Source organism: Nycticebus coucang, chromosome 4 (assembly GCF_027406575.1).
Source record: "Nycticebus coucang isolate mNycCou1 chromosome 4, mNycCou1.pri, whole genome shotgun sequence".
Taxonomy (NCBI): domain Eukaryota; kingdom Metazoa; phylum Chordata; class Mammalia; order Primates; family Lorisidae; genus Nycticebus; species Nycticebus coucang.
The window spans coordinates 124404860-124422761 of record NC_069783.1 but is presented as its reverse complement, the minus strand read 5'-3'; the positions used below and the strand labels follow the sequence as shown (position 1 = coordinate 124422761).

The 17902-nt window shown below is 45.8% G+C and overlaps 1 protein-coding gene across 1 annotated transcript; it reads right to left on the bottom strand.

Annotated features, from left to right (window-relative positions):
* Window positions 1–1065: 1065 nt before the first annotated feature.
* MLEC (malectin) lies at window positions 1066–16110 on the bottom strand. The gene is made up of 5 exons (XM_053588281.1): window positions 15682–16110; window positions 9068–9246; window positions 7940–8116; window positions 7772–7829; window positions 1066–6603 (listed from the first exon to the last, which is right to left on the bottom strand). Exons 1-5 carry the CDS (start codon window positions 15905–15907, stop codon window positions 6374–6376), a joined length of 870 nt encoding a protein of 289 aa, XP_053444256.1. The 5' UTR covers window positions 15908–16110; the 3' UTR covers window positions 1066–6373.
* Between the last annotated feature and the right edge of the window lie 1792 nt (window positions 16111–17902).

The following is a 17902-nucleotide window of genomic DNA, read 5'->3' as shown; positions in this document are numbered from 1 at the left end:
AGAGAAAAATATCCTAAAGCTTGGCTCATCCATAGGCTATCACAGAGGCTAAGTGAACAGTAAATAAGCAGCAGCAATCAGGCCAGGCACAGTGGCTCACACCTGTTATCCTAGCTCTCTGGGAGGCTGGAGCCAGGTGGATTGCTTGAGCTCAGTTCAAAACCAGACTGAGCAAGAGCAAGACAAAAATAGAAAAACTGGTGGCGCCCATAGCTCAGTGAGTAGGGCCCTGGCCACATACCCTGAGGCTGGTGGGTTCAAACCTGGCCCAGCTAAAAGAATGACAACTGCAACAGCAACAACAAAAAAATAGCCGGGTGTTGTAGCAGGCGCCAGTAGTCCCAGCTAGTTGGGAGGCTGAGGCAAGAGAATTGCTTAAGCCCAAGAGTTGCTGTGAGCTGCGATGCCACAGCACTCTATCTAGGGTGACAGCTTGAGACTCTGTCTCAAAAAAAAATAAAAATAAACATAAAAAAATAGAAAAACTAGGGCAGCACCCGTGGCTCAAAGGAGTAGGGCACTGGCCCCATATACCAGAGGTGGTGGGTTCAAACCCAGCCCCAGCCAAAAAACTGCAAAAGAAAAAAAAGAAACCTTAGGGCAGCACCTGTGGCTCAAGGAGTAGGGCGTTGGCCCCATATAAGGAGGTGGCGGGTTCAAACCCAGCCCCGGCCAAAAAAAATAGAAAAACTGAGGCAAGAAGATTGCTTGAGCCCAAAAACTTTAGGTTGCTGTGAGCTATCATGCCATAGCACTCTATTTAGGGTGCCAGAATGAGACTCTGTCTCCAAAAAAAAAAAAAACAGAAGAGGTAATCACAGGACCCATGTACCTTAGGAATGGGATAGTCAGGGCCTGATGATCCAGCGTGAGTAGAAACAAACCATTTCGTTTTTCCTTCACTGCACTGCTGGTTGAAATAGACAGGTAGGACTTTGCAGATGATTCCCTTAACCAAACATTGTGGAGCGAAGAAAATAACTCTTGGCAGCCAAGTGAACTCCTAGGTCTCCCTTTTCCCACCCATCCCTTCGCCTCGAGTTCAAACTCAGTCTCGACACAGAGTGTCACTGTAAATTGTTTATTAAAACACAAAGCAATGGACAGTGAAAAACATCCTGATTTTTTACTTTTTGGTGGGAGTAGGGTGGGGCATGGAAGGGAAAGGGACAGATGGAGACAGCTCAGAAGAAAAGCCAGCTCTATCCACCCCTACAGCTTTCCCGGCCAGCCAGGTTCAAAGCCCCACGATTACATTTCATTTTGCCACTGTAAATGCATGTTGTGGCTACAAATAGTTGGTGTGGCCTCTGCAAAGAAAGGACGAGAAACTAAAGTAAGACCTGCAAGGGTTACTAAGAATTGACATTTTTTTCTCCAGTACTCAGTAAAAAATAGAGCAGCTAGACCCAATATGGAGGGGTAAGGTTAGTTTCCTGACAAATCAGATTATGCCAATAATTGAAGAGGCTACCCTGAGCTCAGAATGGGCAGCTGGTCCTAGCCTAAGAAAACTTCATGGAAGGAAAGTGTAATATTCCTTCAATTCAAGGAGGAACTAATCCAGGGTCAAAATGCTTTTCATTCCCTGGATCTTGACATACCTGGGAAGAGAGGAGTCAAGAATGATTCTCCCTGCCAATTCTCTCCTCCCACCTAGCAACCTGGCTCTCCTTTCCCAACAGTTGTCCTTTGAAAGGACGGAAAGCGCACTTCAGTTTGTTGTTGTTTTTCCTCATACTGAAATAAAGCACTGAAGCTGAAAATAGAGGTGAGAATGGAGTTCTGCTTTTTCCAGTGCTGTGTGCCCCCATCTTATAAGACTGTCTGGATGTGAGAGATGCCAAAGCCCTCTCTGCCAACTTAAACAGGCACAACTATCTCTCCAGCTGCCAGCAAACCCTGGCTCCTTGTTTTATATTCCTGGGAGAACCCAAGAGATCCATCCTGCTCTTTTCCTGCCAACCCAGTCAGTCCCCAAATCACCTGCTCTTATCAAGATGATCTGGCAACCCAAAGCAGGCTAGACAAAAGGCAGCCGAGAAGGACACACCAGATAGGCAGCAAGGCACACATATGCAAAGAAGCAGCCTGCCCTCACTGACAGCTGACTCATTGGTGCCAATCTAGTCTTACAACAAAATGAGGAAATCCAGCCCTCTTGCCTCAGGATAGGTCTAAACACAGAGTCTTAGCTCTTGGACTAAAAGGGAAAAATTGCTCTGATCTCTTCGAAGCTTGAACATTAAGGCTTCTTTGCAAATTTCGTAGAGCTCTTTGATCCCTAATTATATCTTTCCATAGAAGAGAATCTGGTTTCTTCTGAGATCTCTGAACAGATCCTGGGTGCTTCTAGTTATGCTTCAGTTATGCACGATCACAGCTTTGCCCCAGCCTCTTTCCTCACAGGCCACAGCAGGAGGCCCAAACATACCTCCCTACCAGGCCTTTAAAACAAACAAAAAACAAAAAACAACAACAAAAAAAAAACAACCAGGAGCATCTATTAGTCTCTCACTTTGTTTAGAAAGCTCACTTGCTCTCCTAGGTTCTTTTGGAGATGCATGGAGGACAATATTACATGTTGCCACTCAATGCCATTAAGGCTCCTCAAGGCAAAAAGACACTTGAAGAATTATGTCAGAGTAGACCAGCAAAGGGGAGGGGGAAGAAGGAATGGGAAAGTAGCCCCATGGGAGGGACTGTAGGACCTCTTCCCAGACCTAATTTAGAGGGCATGTCCACCCTGGCTCAGAGCAGGAGAGGAAAAGGCACTGTGCTGACTGGGATGGGTCCTTTTCTAATCCCCAGGGAGAGTAGACAACCTGATGATTCTCTCCCTGGGTTTTCCAAGGTGAGCTCATTCCTAGAGAAAGGGATGTTAACACTAGGTAAAGGAAAATACTGCTGCTGTTTTCTGAAGTTCTCAACTGAGATTCTAGAAGCCATCGCCAGGCCATTTCAGGACAGGCTAGAGGCAGGATAAGAAGGAAGAAAAATTCCTTAAAACAGAAGCTTTTCCCAAAAAATAAAAAAGTCAAATCATAATTCTAAAACTACACCAGTTTCCCAGGCACAGAAAGAGGGAGGTAAACTTAACTCAAACTTCACCTCATCTCATCAAAGCCTAAGTGACCTCTACTATGATGCTAGCAACTATTAGGCAGTGGGAGCAAGAGAACATGATGATCAATACTCAAGCCAGCAGGTGGCCCTGCAGGTAGGGGCTAGTCCTCTTGGGAGTCTAACATCACTGACACTTGAAGATAACTATTTTTCAGATCACCAGAACTCAGGCTATTCACTAAGCAGCCTCACATTAATAGAGATTTTTTTTTAGAAAAATGGATCAGGTTTAGGAAACAGGAATCCCACAGTTTCTTGGCACTATTTTAATAAGCACTAGTGAGACCCAATAAAGTCTGATTAGAGACTAGCTGCCCCTGACCCAGAGTTAGACTGCAGACTCTCAACCCATCTCCAGTAAACATCTTTGCAAGGCCCTTCCAGAAACTCAACCGAGGCCACACTTCTGGCAAAGTAAGTTTCACACAGACTGTCTGCTCTTGTCTTTGGCCAGCTGGGCTGAGTGGGAAATAAAAACCTGAGACAGAGCATAGATTCAACAGAACAACCCAGGCCTCTCTTACCCACACCAACTAACTGGCAACCCTCATCACCTCCCAAGCCCAGTTCAACTCCCTATGGTTATAGCCTCTCAGTCTCAGCACTAGCTCAAAATTTTTTAAGGGGAAAAAACAGTGCAAAAGAAAAAAAAAAGAAAAACAAAATAATTCTTGACATATAAAATACCAAAAAAAATTAATAATAATAAAGAGTGCCCCATCCCACCCCTTTAACCTAAACTTCATGTACCTGTATGTTGGAGGGGAGAAAAACAAAAAGCTTTCAAGTTCAGCATCCTGAGCCAGCTGTCCAGCCCTAGGCAGCTCTTGTTAGCTGGGTGGGCTTGGCTCCAGGGGAATCTACCCCAGCCCCCACCTCCTGCTTCCTCACTTCCCCCTTTAGTTTTTGTTAGTCATAGAAAGATGTTCCTTCCTTTTGGACACAACCAGAGAGGAAAGCGCCCATCCCTATCCCTGAACTCAGGGCTTGGAAACAGAGGCAGAAGCAAAACTGCTTGGCTTACAGTACCATTAGGAAATGGCCCCAGGGGTCAGAGTTTCCTTCAGAGACTCTGAGTCACTGAAGGGATGGGTTGAGGTGGAGGCCAGACCCCTCCCTCCTCAGAGAGACCCAGGCAAACTAACAAACAAGGCAAAATGGAGGCAGCAAGTCCTCCTTCTTTGTCTTGTCTAATTATTAGCAGTGGCCCATGGCTTTGGGGAATTGTGATAGAATAAGAACCAAAGCCACTGCCAGAAGCCCAGTTAGTCAGGATATCCCCTGCCCCAGGCAGGTGGTCCCCAAGACCAAAGCTACATACAGTACCTCATCTTTTAGAAGCAAGGGAGCTTTGTGAAGCACTCCAAGAAGTGTTCCTCTGATTGTAGCCTTGGGCCACAACCATCCAGCTGCCTGACTCAATACCCTACCACTAAGACCCAGGTCACAGCAAAAATAAAGGGCTATAATTCTCAAATGACTAAATGCTGGCCTGGAGTCATCATTAAGAGCTAAAACCCAGAACATAAGCCAAAAAGCTACTGACTTTGTCACGTAAAGAGCAGTTCAAATATATGAAGCTCTTAAGGCAAACTCAAAATTAAACACATTGTAGAAAGATGGCCCTGGCCTGAGATTCTATACTCCAGCCCACGGTGAGGGGGCTGTCTGTCATCCACAAAAGTGGATGCTGTCTGTCATCCACAAAAGTCGTTTTAGCTTGACTGTGTCCTCCCTCATTGTTGCCTTAAATAGGAAATGGATAACGGTAACCAAAAAGGGAGGGAACCATTTCTTACAGAAAAATTTCCAAGCAATTAAAGACAGACACTTAGATGCTAAAGGTTAGCTTCAGAGCTGCAAGGACTATGGCTGACTAGAAATCTTTCAGTCTCATCACACCAAGAACCTGACTGCTGCCTGGATAGGGAATGAAAAGGACAGGGGCATAGCAAGGTACATACTATTAACATCAATAAGAAGCATCACTGGACCCATGTAGCATCATTCTATATGGGGGCAGTTCAAGGCATAAATCAAAACTGGATGAACAGAAGGACATGGAAATAATTGAAGGTCAGATAGTAGATAATCTAAACAGTGGTCAGTCACTTAGTAGGGCTCAAGTATCTGAGGTTGCTCTTAAGCTATCCTAACATAAGCCTTTTCTAATCCAAAGATCAGAAGAGGCTTTTAAGGTCAAGTGTTCTGTTGCTGTAGTCTGGAAAGCATCCTTGCCCCCTGGCAGCAAGATCCTACAAACAGGCCAGTAAAGAACTTCTGGGTCAGGTCCTCTTGGGTGTTGGCTCAGAGATCCAGGGAGGGAGATACCAACAAGGTGAGGTGGTAAAGGAAAAGACATTCAAGCAGAGAGAAACCCAAATCCTCATCTCCTTTCCTTTTTGGCAATAACTTAGTGAGATGGTTGACAGGGAGAAGAGATTTCAAATGAGCCAAATTAAGAAAAAATTTCAGAAGACATCAAGTCCCAAACAGGCACTGAAATCAAATGATTTGTTGTGATAACAAGTCAGAGGCAATTTGAGGACTCGACATAAACTAATTGTCTTGGATACCAGACAGTCCTCTACTGGCACATGTCAGGGAGATAAACAATGACAAAGTTCAAACACTTAAGGTGAAACCATCATTGGATTAATCCCAAAAGGCTTCTAAGTAAGGAAACCTTTACTTTTCTTTCTTTTTAAAAAATCCCTCTTCTTTTTCCTTTTGTCTTTACCATACAAATTATATATCTTGACACACACACTCTCAATCTCAGGACATAGAAAAACTTATCTGGGCATAAGTTCACAACATATTCAACTTGAAGTACTGGTCTTTTCAGGTAATAAGATGATATTTCCCTGCTTTTAATTCCCAATCTAAAAAGAGGAACTGTGACTGCTCTGAGTTCAGAGTCCTTTTCACCAGGTATACAAATGAGGATCCTTGAACAAGAAGAATCCAGTGTACCCTAAGTACCCTCAAGAGGAAACAAATGGCTGAGGGTCAGCCACAAAGAGAAGACTAGGACTTAATTAAGCAGGTCTGGGACCAGGTGGTGCATGAGGGCTGTTCTCTATTCACTCTGCCTCTTTTTATCTCTTTAATTTGTGTGTGTGTGGTTTTTTTGTTTGTTTGTTTGTTTTTTGTTTTTTCATTAATCATTGTGAAAAACACAGAAACCAACATGTTTGGTTTCTTTCCCACACCCCTCCACCCTGTTCAGGATGGTCATTTGTTCTCACAACCGGCAGAGGCAGAAGAGGGTTGGAATGAAGACTCCAAAGGCCACTAAGATGGGAAACATGAGGCTGCTGTTGTCCGAGGCATAGGGGTTAGGTGTGCGGGGGCCTGACTGCACCCGGTTCTTATTGGTTTGTTTTTTGAGATTAGACCCTTCATCATAATCTTCTTCTTCTTCCTCCTCTTCTTTCTTCTCCAATCCTGGATGAGGCTGAAGCTTTGGCACATCTAACACAAGAAAGAAAACACCTGTTAAGTAACACCCACAGCATTTAAGTGAGACCCTTAAGACTAGCAAATGAGCTATAATAGTAAAGGAACCCCTATGACCCAACCAGGGTCCATAGGAAAGACCAGAACTAGCAGAAATAGCCTTCTGGCCTACAGAACAGCAAAGTGCTACAAAAACTAGTCTTTTTTAGGCATAACTAAAAGCCCTGCCCAGAGGGAGGCTCATTATTCTCCTTTCCTGTCTTACTTCATAGCCTCAAGAGAACCAGACTGGATAGGAACCAGACCTGGATAGGAACCAGACCTGAAACCCAAAATCTAACCTTTTAAAATCCCTCCTCCTCCTTCCCACATGCCCATATGCCCTTTCAATTCACATAGCAATGGAAGAAAAGCTGATCCCCAGAATTCTGGGTCTTTAGCACACATTAACCCCTCTGTCCTGCCTCCTCCTATGGACTTGAGTACAGGTCTGTTTGCTGATAAGACATCTTCCTAGATGTCTTAATATTAGCATTTAGGGAGAACATCAAGACAGTAAGATTAGATCCCCAGTGCATTCAAGATGAGTTGGAAAAAGGCAGAGGTGGGATGGGGGAGAAAAGCCACTAAGACATAGACTTTTTCACAAAAATCAATCTGGGAGGTGACAGACAGGATATTCTAAACCCTGAGAAAGAACACACCCTAAGGCTGGATCCTAGAGGATGAGGAGACATAAAAAAGTTAACTTTTGTCCCAGTACAGTCCAACAATGCTGCAATCTTTCAGGGCATACCAAAACACTAAAGCACTCCTCTCTTTACCTTTTTCTCCTGGGAAAGCTTAGAAACAGATGTCAAACAAAGAAACAGTAAGGATAAGTTTTTGGTGACTCCAAATGACTACAAGGGTCAGGACACACTAAGAGGTACCATTATTAATCCCAATTTATTTATCCAAGACCAAACAGCCGATCAAATGGCAACAAGATATGAACACAGATTTTATTCTAAAGCTTATAACTAGCATCATGTTATACTTTATCCTCATCCATCTGACTCCACATTCCCCACAATTTGGCTTCAAGTTTTTCCAAAATAGTGATCAACTGAATTATCTACCAAAGATTTCCTGAACCATATCCTTCAGCCCAAATCAAAAAGCAGAGTAAAACACAACTTACCATCCACTGTCCCAGCCATGATGTAGAGTGCACAGACTTTGGGATTGTCATAATACCCCTATAAAATGGTAAACAGTGGTCAACCCCACACAGGACCAAGTATCTTCTCCTATACCCACTCTTCTAAGCCCATCCTTAGCTGTGAGGCAGAGCAGGGGTGTTAGTTACCTTGACGAACTCGATGTAGAGTTTCCCTGTGAAAGTTGACACCTCCCCCTGGACACTCAGCTTCCCCTTTCTGATGCTCATAGGGATGATTTCATCATGAGCTGTGCTGTGCCCAACACGATCAAAGATATCCAAGTCCTTCACCACGACATGGCCATTCAATCGAACATCAAATACCTTCCAGAATTAGAAAAGGAGACAAATGTCAAAACAACCACCTTCACATCTCTTCAGGCAGTTTGAACATTATGAACCTGCCTGGGCTTCAAGTTCAAAAATGATGTAAGAAGGGCGGCGCCTGTGGCTCAAGGAGTAAGGCGCCGGTCCCATATGCCGGAGGTGGCGGGTTCAAACCCAGCCCCGGCCAAAAAAAAAAATCACACACAAAAAAAAAATGATGTAAGAAATGATGAGGCTAGATATACTCCAGAGTGACTAGAGTCCTTTACCTGGGCCAAATCAATACTATGTTCCTTCACTACCAAGGAGGTTTCATACTGACCTTAACGAACAAAGAATACAAACCAAAAATTCAGCATGGAAAGAAGGAAATTTATAGGAAGGGACGGAGTAAAAGAAAAAGGTGGGCGGCGCCTGTGGCTCAGTCGGTAGGGCGCTGGCCCCATATACCGAGGGTGGCGGGTTCAAACCCGGCCCCGGCCAAAACTGCAACCAAAAAACAGCCGGGCGTTGTGGCGGGCACCTGTAGTCCCAGCTACTCGGGAGGCTGAGGCAAGAGAATCACTCGGGCCAGGAGTCAGAGGTTGCTGTGAGCTGGGTGAGGCCACGGCACTCTACCAAGGGCCATAGGGTGAGACTCTGTCTCTACAAAAAATAAAAAAATTAAAAAAAGAAGAAAAAGAAAAAGGTAAAAACAAGGTTAGCCAGAAGAGCTTTAACAGGATCCATTAGTGGCAAAAACTAGGATTCTGGCATTGCTTTCTGTCACCAACCCCCAAGGCAAGAGCAGCTTTGTGGTGTTATAGCTTCTCTAGAGGCAGAAGGAATCCAGGTGTTTCTCAGGGCTCATCTGCTCCTTCCTTTTAGGGAAGCTCTTAACACTCTCTGGCCCCAAAGCAGAAGATGTCCAGGGGTAACAGGTCAAGCAGAGGCCTGAACAGGCCTCACCTTCTGCTGGGACTGTGCAAAGTAGACCTCGGCAAATTTCAACACCAGCACGTAGTCCCCCTCCTCCTTGATGGGCACTTCATAGCCAAAGGTCTCCTCATTGTACCGCTCAGTTTGATATAGGATCTGGTCTTCAGGGTTAGAACGCAGGATTGGCAATTTCATGCCATAGTCTGAGGCTAGGGACAAAAGACAAAAAAGAAAGTACATTAGAAGCAAGACACAAAAGAAGAGCAGAGACCCCAAATCAGCCAGAGGCATTTCCCAGGCAGTGCTAATAATCCTCTCCATACAAGGGGCCACTCCCTCTGCACCTGGCTCCAAACAGAGCTCAAACAAAGGCAGGAATCAGACAGCCATTACTAAGGAAAAGTAAAATGAAAGAAACTAAACACTAATCACTCCAACAGCCCCTAAACCCTCAGGGTAGAACTTTCTGAAAGTACATTAAAAAGACTTACTCCCAACTGCATGGAGAATGATGGAAAGGGAACAAGTTTAACTCATTATTAGAAGAAAGTTATATATGCTGCAACTGCTTGGTTCCCTGAGAAGGAAAGCTTCAGAGAAACCTCCTAAAACAAGGGGGGTAGCCAGGAACTCTGTACAAGGTGATCAAGTTCAAAGAATGTTTTTTTTCCTTATTCAGAAAGGCTCTAAATCTAAAACAAACAGGATATCTGGTTAGGAAAGTCATTCTTCATTGTCTTTACTACAAAGTGTTAGTGTATTTTTGTTTTTTTCATTTTAAAAGTTTGAAGGCTAGTAAATAGAAACAGTCTCATAAATGGTGTGATGCTCTCTAATTTCCTTTAGGTCCAAGCACCTTAACTTTCCACAGATTCACAGAACTCTACTTCACCCACTCACTCTCTTAAACATTTCCCTAGAATGATAAACCAACAGAAGACAGAAAGTTCCTACTGTACCTCCAGCACCTAGCACGGTGCCTGGCACACAGGAGCCACTTGATGTGGTTTTCTGAATGAACAAATGGCAATGAAAGAGGTACCTGCAAAGCAGCGAAGCCATGCCATTCTAGCCACAGGCTAGAGCAGGCGTCCTCAAACTTTTTAAACAGGGGGCCAATTCACTGTCCCTTTGACTGTTGGAGGGCCAGATTATAGTTTAAAAAAAAAAAACAACTATGAACAAATTCCTATGCACATTGGACATCTTATTTTGAAGTAAAAAAACAGAACGAGAACAAATACAATCACACCGCCTCACGTGGCCCACGGGCCGCAGTTTAAGGCCCCCTGGGCTAGAGCATCCTGCAGGGAAAAAAAATCTGCCAAGTTCCCACTGGTACCTCTGGCTTAAAATGCCCAAGTCCTAAAGGAGCCACCTTTCCCATTTCACTAACTGACAAGGAATAAAGCAAGGTAATAGTAAAGATATTTAACCTTGGGTCACTATTCAAAGAGCCAAATCCCTCTATCATCCCCAGCCCTCTCCCAGCCTTAGTAGATGAGTTATGTTTTCTTCCTCCCACACAACAAACTAAACAGATCTTTCTTCAAATATAAGATACCACATTTCAGCTCCAGAGATAAATAGTTATGCTTCTTCCTTCAGAGTAGCCTCTTTTATCCTGTAAACACAATGAGATTTTCCCATGCTCCCTAATTCTCTTTTCCAAACTATAAACCTAGCAGTAGTTTTAGTCTCTCCAGAATGGAATTCCAATCTCACATGGTGATCCTGAAAACACGTGGCACCTTGATCCTTTGGGAAATACCCAAGAGCAGTTATTCCCAGAACTTTATCTTCTGAATTGCCTAAACTTCAAGGGAGAGGACATGGCAAAAGGTAAAAGATTAACTAAAAGATCTAGTGGCTGAGGTCAAGCCCTCAAAAAAAAAAAAAAAAAATAGACATAGCTGTAGTTCCTTTAAAAGACATCAGCCACAAGATCAGATGGACTGATGTGACAATGGAACAGGAAACTCATTGCGCTTTTGTCTTCAGACTTTTTCTTCCTATTTCTCCTCAAGAAATCAAAGAATGGCCAAGTAACACTCCAAAGGATGTGTTGCTAACATACCCCAGAGTTCCTTCCCAGGCTCAAAAAACCATTATCCCAGGAAATAAACCTATGAAGACTAAAAGACTGCTATTTTCCTTCCAACTGAACTCTAACAATTTCCTTCTTCTATGAGGACTGTGATCCTTAGAAATTTGAAATATTGGGCGGCGCCTGTGGCTCAGTGAGTAGGGCGCCGGCCCCATATGCTGAGGGTGGCGGGTTCAAACCCGGCCCCGGCCAAACTGCAACAAAAAAATAGCCGGGCGTTGTGGCGGGCGCCTGTAGTCCCAGCTGCTCAGGAGGCTGAGGCAGGAGAATCGCGTAAGCCCAAGAGTTAGAGGTTGCTGTGAGCCGTGTGACGCCACGGCACTCTACCCGAGGGCAGTACAGTGAGACTCTGTCTCTACAAAAAAAAAAAAAAGAAATTTGAAATATTAGCTAGATTTGATTTATAGGGACAATGAAAATTTTGGGCATGTTGGGCGGCACCTGTGGCTCAGTCCGTAAGGCGCCGGCCCCATGTACCCAGGGTGGTGGGTTCAAACCCGGCCCCGGCCAAACTGCAACCAAAAAATAGCCGGGCGTTGTGGCAGGTGCCTGTAGTCCCAGCTACTCGGGAGGCTGAGGCAAGAGAATCGCTTGAGCCCAGGAGTTGGAGGTTGCTGTGAGCTGCGTGAGGCCACGGCACTTTACCGAGGGCCATAAAGTGAGACTCTGTCTCTACAAAAAAAAAAAAAAGAAAATTTTGGGCATGTGTAGGGAATCTTTTCTTTCTCTTGCCAAGTGGAAAAAGTAAGAAACAGACAGCAATGTTACCTATGGCAGTCTCAGTGCCAAAACAAAGAAAATTCAGCCATGTGAACAAAATTACTTAACAATCTTGAAAATACCTTTAAATATCTCTTTAAAGCCCAGGTGGCCTTCCCAAGAGATCTGCCACATGCAAAATTGAATTTGCCCAAGTCCCAAGACTTGCAGCAGCAAAAAAGGTTTTTCTTCCCTCCTTAGTCTTTATGCATTCACAGCTAAACAGATTTCTCTAATACAGTGACACAGTGTACAGTCAGTACACTGCTGAAGTTGGCAGAATATAGCTCAGACAGTTAACCAAAAAGGGGACCAAAAGGCCTACTTTATGGCAGTGGCTGCTTCTTAGTTTTAGACAAATGAGCAGCCAGGCTCCTTGGAAAATTCAGCCCAGGCTTCAGAGTAAGACAAGCCTGGATGTGAATCCTTACTCTACCACCTACTAAGTGATGTTGAACCAGTTGTTTTCTCTGGGAAGTTTTCTCCCCTGTGAAATAGGGGTATCACCACCCTACCACATTGCAGTAAGGATAAAACAATCTGTAAAGAACTTAACATGATCCCTCATGTGGAAAGAGACACAAACACTTAAGTATACTAGTTGTGCAAGGGTATACATACATTAAGCACTAAATAAATGCCTCCACTCAAGTGAGACCACCACTATAAATCTCTCCTTGGTGGTCCAGGACTTTCCACCCTGATATAAGACCTCTAGACCACTAGATTATTCTTCTGAATCATATCTTTTTCAAGTGGGGCTAGTTCCCTACAGAATTATTCTGAATGGACTGAACCAAAGGAATCAGGGACCTGAATTTTCTGTGAACTTCAACTTGGAGGCCCTGCAGTGGAAGCCTGCCCATTAGGTGACAGTACAGGGAGAGAATTCTCAACAAATCCTGTGGCCTTAAGGAAAATGGAATCTGATAGTCTCAGCTCCTTGCCAGCTTTTTTCCCTTCTGGAGCCATGTTCTGCCCTATTTTTAATTCCACACAAAAGGTCATTAAGAAAAGTTACTTGACAGGCGAGTTTTCAAAGTCACATCAGAGACTTCTAAAGTACGAGAAGCTTGTTTTGAGAAGGAAAACAAGGCTCAGAGAAGTAAAGCAAGTTCCTCAAGGCCATACAACTTTAGCAGGTATCTTTCTATGAAGAGAAAATAGCCTCCTACTTATACCAAGCCAAATTCTGTGCCCTCACGCCAGATACCCAGGTCTTCCCTAGTTAAGGTGAATGACCAAGAACCTGGAATGTGCAGCATGCCAACCCCCAGATGAGTACCTCTGAGCCACTTTCTGTAGTGGTTATTTCCATCTGTGGTAGCGCACAGCTTGAAATAGCCTTTCCCAGGCTGTAAGCCATGTAGCTATCCTCAAAGTAGAAATAAAATCCAATAAACATTATGAAGTACCTTTGAAAGCATAAGCCACCAGACACCTGGGCCACTCGCAGTAGTAAGAATGCTGAACTACAAAGAAACTATGGAGAAACAGCAAGTTCAAAAGCCGGCCAAACCCTTACCTATATCCAAACTTGGCAACAAATATTTGAATTCATTCAACATAAAATGCACTTTCCTCAGCAGGCTGGAATTAGAAACAGTATCACAGGTATGTAGGAAAAGAAATAAGGCACCCAGTTCCTACTGCAAGTAGTGTGCATAGCTGCAGGAGGCAAGGGTCTCCAAATTCCTGGCACACCCTTATCCTAACAGGGCCAGAGAAGGAAAGGCAAAGTGAACAGCTGCACTTCCCTTGGTGGAGCTGACTCCTTAGCACAGAAAGAAACTAGAGAGAGCTACCTCCTGAGAATGGAAGTTTATACACATCTCAGCCCCAGATCTAATGCCAGCAAAATGTTTATCTCAGGAAGCTCCTCCAAACTGCCGCTGATAACTGCCATACACATACACACACACACACACCTTAATACTACTACAATTCGTACCCAGATTGGCAGAATGGAATAGGGAACCTCCATGTACACAATGCCCCAAGGACCAGAGTCCAGAAACAGGACACCATTGCATGAGCTTTGGTAGGTCTCAGGTAATTTTACCTGCTATAATAAACTCCTCCCAAGAAACTAACACCATAAGCTAACAACCCAAAGACAGAATGCCTGGCTGACTGCTGACCAGGCCAAAACCAAACCAAACCAACAAACAAAAAAACAACTCCCCATCTGCACCAGCAAACTAAAACCAGCATTTCTGAATAAGAGCAGTATCTGGGTACTAAAACTATGAGGTCTCAGTCAACCTTATCCTCTAGACAATGGACCTAACAGGACAATGTAACCAGTGTAAGGCCTGTTAAGTGAAAGAAACCATCTGTGCACGGCCCCCACCACAGTTATCTGAAGAGGCAAAGTCCACAAACTGTCTCTAGTTTCCTCAAGGGCTCCTTCCTCCCTGCCCACACCCATGGAGAAAGAGGAAGGGTCCGGAATGGTGATAGTAATGACCTCCTGCTATAAAGTCTGGCTTTGGCTGCTGTTACAGCTGCTAAAAACTGGAGCCTGACTCAGCTGAACCCAAGTTACTGCCACCTACAAGCTAGGGCTAAGCAAATTCCAACACAAACACAGAACTTCAGAAAACAGCCCTGTGTCCCAAGACCCTCGTATGAAAGCAATAAACTCCCTGACACAAATAAACCCCAGGACACTGCCAATAACTTGGAAGAACTAAATTAAACTCTTGAAGCAAGAGCCAAATTTGGGCATCGTGGAGAAAGAGAGAAAGTCTTGTCTGGAGATGGCATACTGCCAATTTGGCAGCTTCTGAACCCAGCATACATCTCCTTCCAACACGTGAAGCAAGGAACTTCCTTCTTAAACCTGTTTTCCAATCCCACTTACAGAAGAAACAGAATCTAGACCAGATCTTCCCAAAAAGGCAGCTGAGGGTACCCTACATCAAAAGCAGCTAGTATAGAAACCTGGGACCTAATCAGATCTGGAGGGGAGATTCAGAATCTACATTTTCAACCAGCTTCCCTGGCAATTCTTGTACTAACTTTGGGAACTGTGCAGCTCTGTAAAAACTACTGTTGTTTAACCACTAAATCACAATCATTTCCCCTCTAAACCGGAATCATACCTCTCAGGACCACCTGGGATAGGTTGTAAGTGCTCTCTGATAGAATATTCAGTTTCTTACACTGGTTGACCCAGTTCATACATAGCCACCTGCCTGACATGCAGGATGGCTTCAATATAACCACCTCTGGGAGTGGCCTGCAGCTTCTACTTTTAAGCACAGATTCTTCGTTCCAAAGGAAGGCAAGGGAGGAGGTTATGATCAAACTTTGCTGGCCCACTCTCTTCAAAGGTATCTTTTCTATTCTGGTTAAGAATCAAACTCCGCTCCTGCAGACAGGGCAAGAGAAGAGGTCGGTTTCTTTCTGCAAGAATCTACCAGGAACTGTCTAGATGGGAGAGGCAATGATCTACAACTCTAGAGGCCTTGAGGTGGCAAGAAGCTTCTCTTGTCATTGCCTTCCCAGTCTGGATGGGGAGGGGTGTTGAGAAAATGAAAAATGATAAGTCCAAATACAACTTCTCGCCCACTGTCTGGTTCGATGGCTCTAGGTTAGCTTGGAGCCACTGTCAGGCCCTGAACTCTGACCTGGTCCCTGAGGAAGCGGCAGAAACTTCATTCCAGAGACGTGGCCCCAGGGTCGAGGAAGGGGTTCGGGGACCGCAGCGCTCGGCCGACTGCGCCCAGCACGACAGGGCCCAGAACCCACCGCCCGGCAAAGGGGCTCTCACCTCGGCCCACCCGGCCTTCCAAGGGGTCCTTGCGGAAGTGGATCCCGTGCACGTCCACATGCGCCTCGCCGCCTGCGTTGACGGCCCAAATGACGCTCTCAGGCAGCCCAGCCCCAGCCGCACCAGCCACACCGAGCCCCGGCCCCCTGAGCGCCGGCAGCAGCAGCAGCAGCAGCAGCCGCAAGAGCGCCACGGCGGCTCCCTTAACCACCCGGCCCCCCAGCATGGCGGCCACCACCGCTGGGGCAGCCCCCGCTGACCCCAGTCCTCGGCCGACCGCCAGGCCGCCCCACACTCAGAAACACAGCGCCACGGGCCGCTCTGCTTCAGCTGCCGAGGACATGTCGCTCTCAGGCCTCCTCTTCAGCCACGGTAAGCTGCCACCTCCCACCTCAGGAACAACCTACCCCCGTCGCCCAGCCGCCGGCCCGACGCTGCAGCCAATCTAGGCTCGGGCCTCATTAATTACCCACCACCCAGCCGGGATCCGCCCTCCCATTGGCTGCCAGGCGAGGAAAGGGGCGTGGCTACCCCCAAGCTCCAGCCCAACCATCAGACACGAGATGGAACGCGCTCAAAAAGAGGGAGTTCGGTTGAAGCGGCGGTTTGACGCGGAAGTGGCCGGGTGCAGGGCCCAGGCGGCCCCGGAATCCCACAGCTAAACGGGAAAGGTGGCCTGGGGGGGAAGGTTTAGGGTAGGGCGCACTGACACGTCGCCAGCACTTCCGGTGCTCCATATCTTGGAATCAAATAGGCTTTGGAGGGGGCGTTGCTGACTTTCCCGCCCCGTGTTCCTTTCTCAGCATAAGCTATAGTAGGAGACGTAATGGACACTCTCCTGACCTAAGAAACTCAGTCCTTTTCCCCGAGTGAGAAAGAGGACCCATCTTTCCTCAGAGAGGCCATATGCACGGGTCTTCCGAGCTCTAGTCCCACGAGGATAAGGTCCCGCCCCCACCCCCGCCCCTTATTGGGCTCTGGGCGGGTGGTAGCGTCCAAACAGCTGTCCAATTAGAAGACTCCAACGCAGCGGAAACGCGTGGCTTTTGGGAGGGACTCCAGGCTGCCCACGTCTCCATGGCAACAGCCTCTGGCCGGCCTCATTGGCTTAGGGGCAGGACCCTGGCATCCCTGGCCAGGGCCACAGTTGTCTAGCACGGTGCCCAGTATGCAGGCCTGGGCTATACCGCATAGGCACAACCCGAGCGCTTTCCTACACTGGCAATCCCTGTGCTTCGATCGCTGCCCAAACTCCCATTTTGCCGATGGAGAAACTGAGCCCTGGAGAGAGGCTGACTGTTGCCAAAAAGGTCTCACGGTAAGTTTAGGGAAGAGTAAAGGCAAAAAATACCTTTATTCATTTGTTCCATAAATACTAATCGATTTGGAAACTCTCCAAAAGAAAAAAAATTTTTTTTCTAGTCCCCTAGTAGGGTTGTGAGATTTGGCAAATAAAATACAGGACGCTCAGTTAAATTTGAATTTCAGATAAACAAATGGGACATACACTAAAAAAAATCCATTTTTTATCTAAAATTTAAAATTAACTGGGGTGCTTGTATTTTATTTGACAACTTTACCTATTACATGTCAGGCAAAGAGCTTTGTGCTGCAGTGAACAAAAGCACACTGAGGTCTCATAGAACAGTGATAGGCTCTCTGACAGAATGAAGCGGTGCCAAAATGGAGAATATCCGTGGGGGGGGGGGGCGTTAAATATACCAGAATTCCTTCCCCAGCTCCAGAGGTTGGACCCCACAGGAGTAACTTTCAGAAATGTTCCCTTTTAGTCTATCTCTCCCCCCTATTTTTCAAGCATCTGACCTGCCTTCCTCCCATAAACACTTTTCCCCTTCCACAGTGTATCTTGGGCCTTGCACTGGTGTTTCTGATTCTACTCTCCTCTTTGTGAAAACTGCCATCTTTTAAAGATCCTAACAACTCAAGGGCTGAGTAGCCCTCCGAGTAGGGGTATGGTTCAAATGAGAGAGGCACAAAATGGTAATGGGGCTTCCTCCGTCCCAGGCAGCTGGCCTGCAGAACCCATGTCCCAGCCCCACACTATCTGCCTCCAGGAGCACATGTTTATTTTATCCTCAAGGCAGTCTAGTCCAGGAGAAACAATCCCATTAAACCTTGGGGGAGGCCTCAAAAGGCCTATCCTTAAGGTTTTCTCGTCCCTGAAGTCTTTTTTTTTTTTTTTTTTTTTTGTAGAGACAGA